We start from the raw sequence: 16,423 nt of genomic DNA, 5'->3' as shown, positions 1-16,423 counted from the left end.
CTATATGCAGTGATGACGTCTTATAAGATTGTACTGAGATTATACCTTCTCCACCGCACAGTACAACCTCCGCCATAGACCCCTGCGCGGTACAAGCCCCCGCCATACACCCATGCATAGTACCACCCACCCCGCCATCGACCCCTGCGCGGTACAACCCCCCCCATCGACCCCTGCGCGGTACAACCCCCCCCCGCCATCGACCCCTGCGCGGCACGAGGCCCCGCCATCGACCCCTGCGCGGTACGAGGCCCCGCCATCGACCCCTGCGCGGTACGAGGCCCCGCCATCGACCCCTGCGCGGTACGAGGCCCCGCCATCGACCCCTGCGCGGTACAAGGCCCCGCCATAGACCCCTGCGCGGTACAAGCCCCCGCCATACACCCATGCATAGTACAACCCACCCCGCCATCGACCCCTGCGCGGTACAACCCCCCCCCGCCATCGACCCCTGCGCGGTACAACCCCCCCCGCCATCGACCCCTGCGCGGTACAACCCCCCCCCGCCATCGACCCCTGCGCGGTACAACCCCCCCCGCCATCGACCCCTGCGCGGTACGAGGCCCCGCCATCGACCCCTGCACGGTACAACCCCCCCCCCGCCATCGACCCCTGCGCGGTACGAGGCCCCGCCATCGACCCCTGCGCGGTACGAGGCCCCGCCATCGACCCCTGCGCGGTACGAGGCCCCGCCATCGACCCCTGCACGGTACAAGGCCCCGCCATAGACCGCTGCGCGGTACGAGGCCCCGCAGTGTGCGCGCAGTATCATGCACAGTCCACTCTTGTTTTTCTATATCTGTATAATATTTTTGATTTCAGGCTCAATCTACAGAAGAACGAACTTCCTGAGACCTCCAATAACCGAAAACGCCAAATCTGTGCACACAACCTCCCCATCATGTGCCGCCCCAAAGAGCGAGGCTCCGGAGTACAGGAGCAACTTGTATGTCGCCGGGGCCAAAGCTCAGAATCCCATGAAGAAAGTGGGGTATGCATGGTGAGCAGAAACTACTGCAGTCTACCCAAATATTCCCAGCAACCAGCAGAATAGTGAGTGCAGCTCTGGAGTATAATACAGGATGTAACTCAGGATCAGTACAGGATCAGTAATGTAATGTATGTACACAGTGACTGCACCAGCAGAATAGTGAGTGCAGCTCTGGAGTATAATACAGGATGTAACACAGGATCAGTAATGTAATGTATGTACACAGTGACTGCACCAGCAGAATAGTGAGTGCAGCTCTGGAGTATAATACAGGATGTAACTCAGGATCAGTAATGTAATGTATGTACACAGTGACTGCACCAGCAGAATAGTGAGTGCAGCTCTGGAGTATAATACAGGATGTAACTCAGGATCAGTAATGTAATGTATGTACACAGTGACTGCACCAGCAGAATAGTGAGTGCAGCTCTGGAGTATAATACAGGATGTAACTCAGGATCAGTAATGTAATGTATGTACACAGTGACTGCACCAGCAGAATAGTGAGTGCAGCTCTGGAGTATAATACAGGATGTAACTCAGGATCAGTAATGTAATGTATATACACAGTGACTGCACCAGCAGAATAGTGAGTGCAGCTCAGGAGTATAATACAGGATGTAACTCATGAGCAGTAATGTAATGTATGTACACAGTGACTGCACCAGCAGAATAGTGAGTGCCGCTCTGGAGTATAATACAGGAGATAACTCAGGATCAGTACAGGATCAGTAATGTAATGTATGTACACAGTGACTGCACCAGCAGAATAGTGAGTGCAGCTCTGGAGTATAATACAGGATGTAACTCAGGATCAGTAATGTAATGTATGTACACAGTGATTGCACCAGCAGAATAGTGAGTGCAGCTCTGGAGTATAATACAGGATGTAACTCAGGATCAATACAGGATCAGTAATGTAATGTATGTACACTGTGACTGCACCAGCAGAATATTGAATGCAGCTCTGGAGTATAATACAGGATGTAACTCAGGATCAGTAATGTAATGTATGTACACAGTGACTGCACCAGCAGAATAGTGAGTGCAGCTCTGGAGTATAATACAGGATGTAACTCAGGATCAGTACAGGATCAGTAATGTAATGTATGTACACAGTGACTGCACCAGCAGAATAGTGAGTGCAGCTCTGGAGTATAATACAGGATGCAACTCAGGATCAGTAATGTAATGTATGTACACAGTGACTGCACCAGCAGAATAGTGAGTGCAGCTCTGGAGTATAATACAGGATGTAACTAATGAGCAGTAATGTAATGTATGTACACAGTGACTGCACCAGCAGAATAGTGAGTGCCGCTCTGGAGTATAATACAGGATGTAACTCAGGATCAGTAATGTAATGTATGTACACAGTGACTGCACCAGCAGAATAGTGAGTGCAGCTCTGGAGTATAATACAGGATGTAACTCAGGATCAGTACAGGATCAGTAATGTAATGTATGTACACAGTGATTGCACCAGCAGAATAGTGAGTGCAGCTCTGGAGTATAATACAGGATGTAACTCAGGATCAGTACAGGATCAGTAATGTAATGTATGTACACAGTGACTGCACCAGCAGAATAGTGAGTGCAGCTCTGGAGTATAATACAGGATGTAACTCAGGATCAGTAATGTATGTACACAGTGACTGCACCAGCAGAAAAGTGAGTGCAGCTCTGGAGTATAATGCAGGATGTAACTCAGGATCAGTAATGTAATGTATGTACACAGTGACTGCACCAGCAGAATAGTGAGTGCAGCTCTGGAGTATAATACAGGATGTAACTCAGGATCAGTAATGTACTGTATGCACACAGTGACTGCACCAGCAGAATAGTGAGTGCAGCTCTGGAGGATAATACAGGATGTAACTAATGAGCAGTAATGTAATGTATGTACACAGTGACTGCACCAGCAGAATAGTGAGTGCCGCTCTGGAGTATAATACAGGATGTAACTCAGGATCAGTAATGTAATGTATGTACACAGTGATTGCACCAGCAGAATAGTGAGTGCAGCTCTGGAGTATAATACAGGATGTAACTCAGGATCAGTACAGGATCAGTAATGTAATGTATGTACACAGTGATTGCACCAGCAGAATAGTGAGTGCAGCTCTGGAGTATAATACAGGATGTAACTCAGGATCAGTAATGTAATGTATGTACACAGTGATTGCACCAGCAGAATAGTGAGTGCAGCTCTGGAGTATAATACAGGATGTAACTCAGGATCAGTACAGGATCAGTAATGTAATGTATGTACACAGTGACTGCACCAGCAGAATAGTGAGTGCAGCTCTGGAGTATAATACAGGATGTAACTCAGGATCAGTAATGTACTGTATGCACACAGTGACTGCACCAGCAGAATAGTGAGTGCAGCTCTGGAGGATAATACAGGATGTAACTAATGAGCAGTAATGTAATGTATGTACACAGTGACTGCACCAGCAGAATAGTGAGTGCCGCTCTGGAGTATAATACAGGATGTAACTCAGGATCAGTAATGTAATGTATGTACACAGTGATTGCACCAGCAGAATAGTGAGTGCAGCTCTGGAGTATAATACAGGATGTAACTCAGGATCAGTACAGGATCAGTAATGTAATGTATGTACACAGTGATTGCACCAGCAGAATAGTGAGTGCCGCTCTGGAGTATAATACAGGATGTAACTCAGGATCAGTAATGTAATGTATGTACACAGTGATTGCACCAGCAGAATAGTGAGTGCAGCTCTGGAGTATAATACAGGATGTAACTCAGGATCAGTACAGGATCAGTAATGTAATGTATGTACACAGTGATTGCACCAGCAGAATAGTGAGTGCAGCTCTGGAGTATAATACAGGATGTAACTCAGGATCAGTACAGGATCAGTAATGTAATGTATGTACACAGTGACTGCACCAGCAGAATAGTGAGTGCAGCTCTGGAGTATAATACAGGATGTAACTCAGGATCAGTAATGTATGTACACAGTGACTGCACCAGCAGAAAAGTGAGTGCAGCTCTGGAGTATAATGCAGGATGTAACTCAGGATCAGTAATGTAATGTATGTACACAGTGACTGCACCAGCAGAATAGTGAGTGCAGCTCTGGAGTATAATACAGGATGTAACTCAGGATCAGTAATGTACTGTATGCACACAGTGACTGCACCAGCAGAATAGTGAGTGCAGCTCTGGAGGATAATACAGGATGTAACTCAGGATCAGTACAGGATCAGTAATGTAATGTATGTACACAGTGACTGCACCAGCAGAATAGTGAGTGCAGCTCTGGAGTATAATACAGGATGTAACTCAGGATCAGTAATGTAATGTATGTACACAGTGACTGCACCAGCAGAATAGTGAGTGCAGCTCTGGAGTATAATACAGGATGTAACACAGGATCAGTAATGTATGTACACAGTGACTGCACCAGCAGAATAGTGAGTGCAGCTCTGTAGTATAGTACAGGAGGTAACTCAGGATCAGTAATGTAATGTATGTACACAATGACTGCACCAGCAGAATAGTGAGTGCAGCTCTAGAGTATAATACAGGATGTAACTCAGGATCAGTAATGTAATGTATGTACACAGTGACTGCACCAGCAGAATAGTGAGTGCAGCACTGGAGTATAATGCAGGATGTAACTCAGGATCAGTAATGTAATGTATGTACACAATGACTGCACCAGCAGAATAGTGAGTGCAGCTCTGGAGTATAATACAGGATGTAACACAGGATCAGTAATGTAATGTATGTACACAATGACTGCACCAGCAGAATAGTGAGTGCAGCTCTGCAGTATAATACAGGATGTAACTCAGGATCAGTAATGTAATGTATGTACACAGTGACTGCACCAGCAGAATAGTGAGTGCAGCTCAGTAGTATAATACAGGAGGTAACTCAGGATCAGTAATGTAATGTATGTACACAATGACTGCACCAGCAGAATAGTGAGTGCAGCTCTGCAGTATAATACAGGATGTAACTCAGGATCAGTAATGTAATGTATGTACACAGTGACTGCACCAGCAGAATAGTGAGTGCAGCTCTGGAGTATAATACAGGATGTAACTCAGGATCAGTAATGTAATGTATGTACACAGTGACTGCACCAGCAGAATAGTGAGTACAGCTCTGGGGTATAATACAGGATGTAACTCAGGATCAGTAATGTATGTACACAGTGACTGCACCAGCAGAATAGTGAGTGCAGCTCTGGAGTATAATACAGGATGTAACACAGGATCAGTAATGTATGTACACAGTGACTGCACCAGCAGAATAGTGAGTGCAGCTCAGTAGTATAATACAGGAGGTAACTCAGGATCAGTAATGTAATGTATGTACACAGTGACTGCACCAGCAGAAAAGTGAGTGCAGCTCTGGAGTATAATGCAGGATGTAACTCAGGATCAGTAATGTAATGTATGTACACAGTGACTGCACCAGCAGAATAGTGAGTGCAGCTCTGGAGTATAATACAGGATGTAACTCAGGATCAGTAATGTAATGTATGTACACAGTGACTGCACCAGCAGAATAGTGAGCTCAGCTCTGGAGTATAATACCCCTTTTCAGCAGAGGTTTACATCAATAGTATGTCTTTGATCAAGGTTGTAGCACGCCTTTAAAGGGGAAGTCCAGCTTAACTCTTAAAATGCCATGTCTGTGATCTCCTGTGTGAAATTCCTGTAGATCATATACATCTCCATTGGTTTCCTGGGGTCGGGGTTCAGTGCAGACATCATTCTGGGATGGGCTTGGCACCACCTGGACCCCTTCTACATTTTACAGCTTTCTGGCATGGATTAAAGGAGTTAATCACATAAATGTCATGGTATTGGTGATGCAGCCATATTCGCCTTTACAGTCTCCGCGGCCCGGACGCCATGTTCTTTCTCCCGCAGGGTGATCGGCTTCCCGTCCGGCATCCTGCTGTTCCTTTTTGCAAAGAACAAAGTTGACAAGAGGCGCGTGGAGCAGATGAAAGCGCGGCAGCGAATGCGAGACGCCAACAAGGGGGAATACACGAGCGGCAGGTTCACCCGACCGGCGTAACGGCAGCCACTGCGCCCTCTGCTGGCCAGAAGCGAGAACACACGGGGAACAAATCGGGAGTCGCATTCACATTTTATTTTATTTTTTCTTTGTCACGATACTTAACCAGTTCATATCCAGAAATGGAGCCCCCGCATTGGACTTCTCTGGATATGTTGCGTTGTATATGATGTGTGGGTGCAACTTAACTGAATATTAAGCTTTTTTTTATGTATTAAAAATCATTTTGAAATAAAAATAAGTGAAATTTACCAGTAAGTTAGCTTTATCGTTCCAGGTGATTGTTCAGAATAAGTTGTCCTGTACGTATAAATGAGGAATAACTATTTCTGGCAAATTTTCAGTTGTCTCTGAGCTAGTAAATGGAGATGAGTTATTTTGATGTCTCCCATACACCGCACCCACAGACATGAGGGATTCCTTATTACTTGTCTCTATATAGCGCATGTTCAGTAGCTGCAGCATGGAGGACATTATACAGTAGTACTGAGCAGTGTAACTGTGAATCCAGCTCTGCAGTGAGCTATAACACTAGAAACCTGCAGCATGGAGGACACTATGCATCAATACTAAGCAATGTAGCTGTGAATCCAGCTCTGCAGTGAGCTATAACACTAGAAAGATGCAGCATGTAGGACACTACGCATCAATACTAAGCCGTGTAGCTGTGAATCCAGCTCTGCAGTGAGCTATAACACTAGAAAGCTGCAGTATGGAGGACACTATGCATCAATACTAAGCAGTGTAGCTGTGAATCCAGCTCTGCAGTGAGCTATAACACTAGAAAGCTGCAGTATGGAGGACACTATGCATCAATACTAAGCAATGTAGCTGTGAATCCAGCTCTGCAGTGAGCTATAACACTAGAAAGATGCAGCATGGAGGACACTACGCATCAATACTAAGCCGTGTAGCTGTGAATCCAGCTCTGCAGTGAGCTATAACACTAGAAAGCTGCAGTATGGAGGACACTATGCATCAATACTAAGCAGTGTAGCTGTGAATCCAGCTCTGCAGTGAGCTATAACACTAGAAAGCTGCAGTATGGAGGACACTATGCATCAATACTAAGCAATGTAGCTGTGAATCCAGCTCTGCAGTGAGCTATAACACTAGAAAGATGCAGCATGGAGGACACTACGCATCAATACTAAGCCGTGTAGCTGTGAATCCAGCTCTACAGTGAGCTATAACACTAGAAAGCTGCAGCATGGAGGACACTACGCATCAATACTAAGCCGTGTAGCTGTGAATCCAGCTCTGCAGTGAGCTATAACACTAGAAAGCTGCAGCATGGAGGACACTATGCATCAATACTAAGCCGTGTAGCTGTTAATTCAGAAATGGGGTGCTTTATAACGATAGAAAGCTGCAGCATGGAGGACACTGTACATCAGTAATAAGCAGTGTAGCTGTAAATCCACCATTGTGAGATATAACACTTACTAGAAAACTGCAGCTTGGAGGTCAGTGTAAAGTAATACTGAGCAAATTAATCAGGAAGGAGGAGATGCTATGAATTATACAGTAGTACTAAGCAGTGTTGCTGAGAATCCAGTTCGGCAGTGAGATATACTAGAAAGCTGCAGCATGGAGGACACTATACATCAGTAATAAGCACTGTAACTGTGAATCCAGCACTGGGGTGAGATATAACATTTACTAGAAAACTGCAGGATGGAGGACTGAGTAAACCAAGACTGAGCAAATTAATCAGGAGAAATTATAGAAAAGCTATAAATGTAATTTAAATATTTATAGAAAGTTGCAGCCTATAGGACATTATGCGGCAGTACTGAGCGGTGTATCTGTAAATCCAGCACTGGAGTAAGATAAAATACAGGAAATCAACAGCTTGGAAGCCATTATAGTATAGCTGTGAATCCAGGTTGTGTGGGTTCTAAAACACTACAAGCAGCAGTTTGTCTGTGCTTCTTTTTGTCTCTGCTCTTCCCCTCTTTTCCACATAGATATTTTAATTGGCAACTGTAACCTGACCCCTCAGTGAGCGAGCAGTTGCACTTGAGTTCAGGAGAAGGAGCTCATAAATGGAGAAAGAGTCAGATTTCTGATAACATATATTAGAAAGTTTCTTATATTCATGTGTATTATTGATTTATGGAAAGTCTGATATTAATGCCACTCCAGGCACCAGCACCCCCTCCAGGCAAGTGCTATAATGCAGCCATAGTGGTTGTCATCCTGATTCCTATAATCTTCCTGCTCACTGCTGGTTTGGTCTCTTGTACTTTATATACTCTGTCCGCGCTCTAGTAGGAATCTTCTTTCCAGGCTGATGATTTGCTTTTACACACAGCTACTATGAACAGGCAAAGCTGCAGTGTATAGCATGGGGGACACAGCTGCAGCCTGAGACTGGAGGTACAATCTTGAAATACATTAGACAGTTCAGTTAAGATACAGTTACTAATTACATCTGTGCTGTAAGTGAGCAGAGCTGCAGTGTAAAGCATGGGGGACAGAGCTGCTGCCTGAGGCTTTGACAAGACTGGAAACAAATCGACCATGCAGCTACGCTGGAGTCGCTTATTGCATCTGTGTTCTAGTTGAGTGGAGCTGCAGTGTAAAGCATGGGGGAAGGACAGAGCAGCAGCCTGAATTGGTTTTTATCACTGTACTATATTCATCAGAATTTGCTAACAAAACGCAGCTTACAATTCAGTGCATTATAAAAAGCATCTTTATTTTACAAGTGATACTGTCCGCGCCCGGTGCAACTCCCATCCTCCTGCGCTGTGACCCTGGCTGCAATCAAAACGACTGAGCAATCTCTGCAGCGCGTTCACTCAGTGCAGTTTTTTTTTTTTACAGTTTTTCTTATTTTGCACATGATACGTGCGCACATTCTCCGGTGCATAGACAGCAAAAAAGAGGCGCCAAACCGAATAATACGCGTGACGCAATACACCTAGCGCTTTCTACTCCAGCGCTTGTCGTACGAAACGTCAGTCTTCAGAAACGTTCCCTTTTGATCCTGAGGGAAAAGTCTTAAAGGGTTATTCCCAAAAAAATCATTCAAAGGATAGGGGATAACTTGCTGTTTGCCGAGGGTCTGACCACCGGGACCCCCAGGGATCCTGACATTGCAGTGCTGCAGCTCCATCCTGAATGGAGTGAAGGTGCGATCGCTTTTTTATGGCAGTCCCATAGACAATGTATGGAGCGGAAGTTGGGACTGCTGGAAATAGCTCCATTCATTGTTTATGGGTCTGCCGGAACTTACAGAATTCCCTCTCCATTCATGGTCTATGAGACTGCCGGAAATAACTAATTGCACCCCCCCCCACTCCATTCATTGTCTATGGGTCTGCTGGAAATAACTAAGCGCATATCCGCTCCATTCATGGTCTATGAGACCACCTGAAATAACTAAGTGCACCTCCGCTCCATTCACGGTTTATGAGACTGCCGGAAATAACTAAGTGCACCTCTGCTCCATTCATGGTCTATGAGACCGCCTGAAATAACTAAGTGCACCTCCGCTCCACTCATGGTCTATGAGACTGCCGGAAATAACTAAGTGCACCTCTGCTCCATTCATGGTCTATGAGACTGCCTGAAATAACTAAGTGCACCTCTGCTCCATTCATGGTCTATGAGACTGCCGGAAATAACTAAGTGCACCTCTGCTCCATTCATGGTCTATGAGACCACCTGAAATAACTAAGTGCACCTCCGCTCCATTCACAGTCTATGAGACTGCCGGAAATAACTAAGTGCACCTCTGCTCCATTCATGGTCTATGAGACCGCCTGAAATAACTAAGTGCACCTCTGCTCCATTCATGGTCTATGAGACTGCCGGAAATAACTAAGTACACCTCCGCTCCATTCATTGTCTATGAGGCTGCCAAAATAACTAAATGCACCTCTGCTCCATTCATTGTCTATGAGACTGCTGGAAATAACTATTCAGGATAGATTTCCAGGGTCCTAGACTCAGAATCACTTGGGGAATCGGACCCCTGCAATTAGCAAGCTATCCAATACACATATTTTTTTGGAATTGCATTTTGAAGAGCCCCCAACACTAAAATCAGCTTATAATAGTTCAGCAGCTTTATAAGACGCACGGCTGATATCAGTCACATGTGGACATGAAGGTCACAGGATGTTTCAGCTCTGGAGATGTGATATAAAGTAATAATCGTGGAGGGGCAGGCAAGGTTTTCTTAAAGGAAATCATCAGAAAATGACATTAATCAGCTTTTACTGTCACATGTATTTTTTTTTTTAAAGTTTTGGTAATTTTTTTTTGATATCACAATTATTTAAAAAAACAAAAATCGGAAATCTTGCAATTTTCACGCTGGTGACTTGGGCTGTTTCAGGAAAGATTTTTCAGAAGTCTCCTTATCAGCAGAGGCAGGATTACACTGCAAGCAAAATACCTCCAATACAGAGCAGATATCAATTGTGATTGGTGGATCCTGTGTTTTCACGGCTCACCTCCTCCTCCTTCCTTCACAATGACTTCGCACACGCTCATTAGATGCTTCAATACAACAGACAAGGTCAGAGTCTGTTCATTGCTGCTAATGTACATGTGCATTTCCTGAAAGTGTATAACTTGTCCGGTGTGAAAATTGCAGGATTTCTATATATTTTTTTTAATGTAGAAAAAATATAAATAATTGCCAAAAGTGTTAAAAAAAAGCTTAACAAAAAAACTCCAAATTTTAAAAATAGGTCATTTCTTTCTGACTCGTTCTCTTTAAATCAATCAATGACCAGCAGCACAGGCAGCCTGGAATGGCTGATGAGAGAACGATACATTTTGTTCTCTTATGTTGTCTGCATTTGCTACACTGTTGAATAGGAAGTAACAGATACAATGTATCAGTCTTCTGGAGACTCAGGCGGTGATCAATGTCCAGGACTAATCAGGTTTAATATCATACAGTGATACAGAAGAAATGGCACTTATAATATATATATGAATAAACATCAGTAATGCTTGACCTATACAGAAGAGAAGACCGGAGGACAGCTGATCACAACCAGCAGGGGGCGCTATAGTGTAAAAGTTTTGCCTTTGCACCAGTTTGTAAAAAAAAAAAAATGCACTAAGAAGATGACATTTAACCATTTAAATCAAGGACACCCCCTCTGCCCCCCATTCGCATCTGACAGCCAGGGGTCTATCTACAATCCTTCACTGAAAGGCAATGAGGGGGGCCTCACCTTTCTCTGTGGTCTTACCAATTTCTGATAAAGGGTTGCACATGGCCTCCAATAGGTGGCAGCAGAGGAGGCAGTTCCCTCCCCTTCCTCTCAAATTTGCATACTTTTTTTTTCCCTGGGAGCACTGCCTGACCTGTGGTGGTCTCCACAATGAGAAACGTTACCCTACAAAAATAGGTAACGCTAAAAAAAAAAAATTGGGTAAATGCGAGGGGACAGTAGTATTAGAAGGGACAGTGGACAGTCTGCAAATGTAAAAGCCTCCGGCACAAGTTCTGCTGGATATACAAAAAAAATATAAAAGTTGTGATCAGACTGCAAAAAATGCCCACAGGGGCCGACACAGCGCTGCCGCTCAGAGCCGGGGGTCTTCTACGTCCTGCTCCCCACAATCTGCAGCAAGTTGATGAATATGTAGACGATGTCGGTGTAGATCTTCATGGCGCCGTAGACGTACTCCTCGGGGTTAATCGTGTGCTTCCGGTTTCCGATCACCAGTTGGGTGTCGTAGGCCAGGAACTGTCACAGACAAAGTGGAGGGGGATTAAACGCAAGCAAATTATTTCCTCCGGCTAGCAATAGGTGAGGGTCTCCACACCCGGGCCCCCAGCGTTAAAAATCTTCTGGCCAGATATGGTTTCCAAAATCTAAAGCAGGGAAATCTCTGTGCCAAGTAGGTTGTCCTGGATTACAAAACCATTGCTTCCTGCCTCCAAAAACAGCGCCCCCCCCTGGTCTACAGGTTGTGCATGGTATTGCAGCTCTGAAGCAGTCGCTTCAACGGAGCTGAGCTGCAATACTGGATGAAACCTGTAGATAAGTGCGGTGCAGTTTTTTGGAGAAGGGCAGCCATGTCTGTCTAATTCCTGACAACAGCTTTTAGGAGATCACTTACATAAGGGTGGACAGATTAGGTGTCAGAACCGCACTTTATCGCTAAAGAACAATCAGCATAATCCAAAAAAAAGTAACAAATTAGTAAAAAAATAAAATACACTAACCAGAGTAAAAACAACAGCCCCAATAGCCGCGTACAACATATGTAGCCAATATACCTGCAAGAGACAAGGAAACACATGAGCTGTCACCTTCAACATGGACATTCCGGTATTACAACCCTCACCGTCTGCAGCCACTGCTCTGCCTGCCGTTATCAGAGAATCCCATCTTAAAAGGGGCAAATCAGGGACGTATACTGGGGCAATGCTAGATACTCAATGATCTAATATATAGGAGTATGTTCCCCTTTAATTAAATGAAAACGCTAATAGGGTTAACCTTGCATGACCTTGCTAGTTGTTCGTGAGAGGCGAAATTTGGGTGATGCACCATTCAAGAGATTTCTTTTTAATTTTTGTAATTTTTTGGGGGGGTATATTTTTTTTTAAATTCTCATAGGAAACAATTAATATGGCATTCAATGAATTTGTAAGAGAAAAAAAAAAAAAAAGATCTTATTGTCTTTACATTATTTCTACTTATTTTTGTAAACTTTTCATAGCAGTTCCAGCTCTGGCCAGCAGGTGGTGCCCATCGTATAGAATATTGTGTAACTTTTTGTATTTAATTTTTTTCTTCTTTCATTTACTTTAGATTTCATTGTCTTGTATAAACCCTGTAACCGTTCATGACCCCGGCGTGTTTCCTGTTTGTACGTACATTCTGCGTACACAATCCGGGGGGGGGGGGAGTTTATATACCACTGCTCCGGAGGTGGGGGGAGGGGAGACCCCAGGGAGCAATCAGTGGATCCCAGAGGGGATTATTACAGATGACGAGCAGCTGACAGATCACAGGGAAGAAGCAGAATCAGCACCACTCCCCTCTTTCCACCATATTTAGTCACTTAGACGTTTTTATACTCACATATTTAAATGCCAGGACGATGGCGGTCACGATGCCTGTGACGAAGAGGACGATTCCCAGCACGGAGAACAGTCCAGCACAGGAGGTGAAGTCCACCTGTCAGGAGACACAAACGAAAACCAAGTCAAAGGCCAAATATGACTTAAAGGAACCTTCTAGGAGTGGAAAAATGAAACAAAACATGTTTTACCCGTTACTAAAAAAAATGAAAAAACAGAATTTACTTTTTTTTTTTGATGCCTGCACTTCCCATAAAAAGAAACAACAACAATACAAAGCGATGAAAACATCATATGTAAAATATTACCGATAAAAACTACAGCTTGATGCTCAAAAACAAGACCCCCCGTAGGCTCCAGCGATAAAAAAAGAAAAGTTCCGGATCTCGGAAAATGGTGATAAAACTATTTATTTTCAATTTTATTTATTTTTGCATAGTTCAGATTTCCTTTTTATCCATAAAAAAAAAAAAAAAAGTAAAACAAAATCACAAGTTTGGTCTCCCCATAATCGTACCACACAATGAAAAGTGGCTATGCAATGATTAAGAACTTTTAGTGCGAAACGCGTTTGCTGTTCTTCTCCAAGGTGGACTTTTAAAATATTTTTTGCATGACCCAATAAAATATGGATTTTAGAAGATTTGTTCAGCTGGATCTTCCTAGTTCCACACAATGAAAAGTGTAAGAACAAAAAAAAAAAAAAAATTTAAAAATACGATGGCGGCGCGGTTTGTTTTTCAGCTTTTCACTGCACTTATATGGTGAAATTAATTATTTTTGTTTAAATAACACCAAGTCATGAGGGTAGAAGAAATAAGAAGCCCCCACAATGCGGCTCTGGGGGTGACGGCGTCGTACCTTGGTCTGGAAGCAGAAGACGGTCACCGCGATGGTGACGATCGCAGTGATTCCTATGCAGATCAACACGGCTCTAGAACTGTAGAAACTGAAGGAAAAACCATAGTGACCATTCACACCTCGTCAAAGAGAAAAAAAAAAAGCAACATTTGGCCGTTTTATGGTCGCGCCCTATTAACAGGTTCTACCCAATTTTCCAGTTCCCTGAATAGCCTGCAGTGTAAAGAATGGAGGTTTTTCATCTATGACTATACGGTTACATCGACTACAGACACGTAAACGCCCCGTGTGACCCATTTCCTGACCGCACGCTCCTCAGCGGCTCGTACTGTGCGCGGCTGTGGTTACTGCGTGGAGAGACGACTTCTCGCCTTCTTCAGGTGTCACCGCAGTCACATCAGGTGGAACTACCGAGACCCCCAACTTATCGGGGGGAGGGGGCTCGGATAATATCAGTCATACCCTATTCACATCAAAGCTTCTGTAGGTTAGATAATAATGTAGAGATCACAGGGCTGAGGTTGTGTCCTTATGTGGCTGATAACAGGGAACAACAAATAACATTCATGCCTCAGCAAATAAAGAAGAAACAGACCCTTGGTGTAGTGTAAGGCTATGTGCCCACCATGGTACCCAGGTCCGGAGGAGAGTCTCCTGTCCTCCACACCCGGGTACCATCCGCACATTGAAACGCATGGATTCTGCATGTACAGATCCAGTGATGCGGATTCCATGTGGTCTAATGCAAGTCAATGGCGGCGAAAACGCAGCGCTTCCGCAAAATAATTGGTAGTGCTGCGTTTTTTTCCGCAATGATAATCCGCAGCGGACATTTCCGCAGCATGTGCACAGCACATGGGGATTATCATTGGGGGACATGGCAGACCTTCTACCAAGCGTTTCTGCAGAGTTTTTGCCGCTGCGGAAACGCTTAAAAAAACGCATCGTGGGCACACAAAGTATAAAGGTTATAAGACAGTAAGGGGGCGGGGTTATATGAGCATTTCTGGTGATGTCATACAGGGGGAGGGGGTTATTTAAGAATTGGTGAGGTCATACAGGGGTGGGGGGTTATGTAAGGAATGGTGATGTCATAGGTGATGGGGTTACGTGAGGAGTACTAGTGATGTCGTAAGGGGTGGGGTTATAGGAGGAATACAGGTGAGGTCATAAAGAGGGTGGGGTTAAAGTTCTGGTGATGTCTTAAGGGGTGGGGTTATATAGTTATCAGTGATGATGTCATATATAGGTGGGGTTATATGATGAGGAGTGGTGTCATAGGGGGTGGAGTTATATAGTGATGTGTGATGATGTCATATAGGGGGTGGGGTTATATAGTTATTAGTGATGATGTCATATATAGGTGGGGTTATATGATGAGTGATGTCATATAGGGGTGGGGTTATATGGTGATGTCATATAGGGGGTGGGGTTATATCGTGATGATGTCATATAGGGGGTGGGGTTATATTAGTAGAGATGATGTCATATATAGGTGGGGTTATATGGAGATGAGTAATGATGTCATACAGGGGGTGGGGTTATATGATGTGGACTGGTGAAGTCTACTGGTGAGGGGGTGGAGTTACAGGAGGATAACTGGTGATGTCAGAGAGTAGGGGAGTGGGATCCACAACTCCTCCATTCACCTGTCCAGTGTGTCCTATGGGAAAAATATCCTCATGGAATCTTTTATAGGTCTAGAAGCTTCGGTTGATGATGTCCTTGGATCTGATGACATTACTCACTCTGTACTAACTTTATTTAGACAAACCCCGAGAACAACAGAATTAGAAAACCAGCGGCTGCTGCAGGAGTGATGACGTCCTCTACAGCCCCAGCGTGTGACAAGTTACTGACCTTGCGATTGTCCCGGTCATAAAGGACATGGCGAGCGTCTGCGGAGAGAGAACGGTCATGAGACAAAACCTGCAGAAACCGGGCGTCACAGCAAGCAGCGGAGCGTCGGGGGGGAGAGGGGCAGGAATCAAGATGAGGGGGACGGGGGCGAATAAAGTGCACGTGAGGTCAACAGGGACAAAGACATCGGGGACAGAGGGACAGAACAACCACCACCTCCGCCGCCACAAATAGAGACGTCGTACTCACAAATATACTCAGAAGAATCACGTTCCAGGGGAAGCGCCTCCTGCAAGAGAAAGAAGCGCAACATTCAGAGACGAGATGACAACCGCAGTGTGGGTGCGGAGCGCAACCCCCTGCAATGTATGTACACAGTGACTGCACCAGCAGAATAGTGAGTGCAGCTCTGGAGTATAATACAGGAGGTAACTCAGGATCAGTAATGTAATGTATGTACACAGTGACTGCACCAGCAGAATAGTGAGTGCAGCTCTGGAGTATAATACAGGATGTAGCTCAGGATCAGTAATGTAATGTATGTACACAGTGACTGCACCAGCAGAATAGT

At 44.6% G+C, this 16,423-nt stretch overlaps 1 protein-coding gene across 1 annotated transcript in view; it reads right to left on the bottom strand.

The window, feature by feature from the left end:
* Positions 1 to 10,948: 10,948 nt before the first annotated feature.
* TMBIM1 (transmembrane BAX inhibitor motif containing 1) overlaps positions 10,949 to 16,423 on the bottom strand; it is a 49,544-nt gene continuing 44,069 nt past the window's right edge. The window contains exons 7-12 of the mRNA XM_073647413.1: positions 16,102 to 16,141; positions 15,853 to 15,890; positions 13,993 to 14,080; positions 13,133 to 13,228; positions 12,268 to 12,321; positions 10,949 to 11,785 (exon numbers count right to left, since the gene is read on the bottom strand). Of these exons, the coding sequence (XP_073503514.1) occupies positions 11,639 to 11,785; positions 12,268 to 12,321; positions 13,133 to 13,228; positions 13,993 to 14,080; positions 15,853 to 15,890; positions 16,102 to 16,141 (463 nt within the window). The 3' untranslated portion in view covers positions 10,949 to 11,638. The remainder of the gene's footprint in view (positions 11,786 to 12,267; positions 12,322 to 13,132; positions 13,229 to 13,992; positions 14,081 to 15,852; positions 15,891 to 16,101; positions 16,142 to 16,423) is intronic.

Source organism: Phyllobates terribilis, unplaced genomic scaffold (assembly GCF_046119375.1).
Source record: "Phyllobates terribilis strain yellow unplaced genomic scaffold, ASM4611937v1 Scaffold_9__5_contigs__length_417890890, whole genome shotgun sequence".
Lineage (NCBI taxonomy): Eukaryota > Metazoa > Chordata > Amphibia > Anura > Dendrobatidae > Phyllobates > Phyllobates terribilis.
This window is presented reverse-complemented; position numbering and strand designations above follow the sequence as displayed.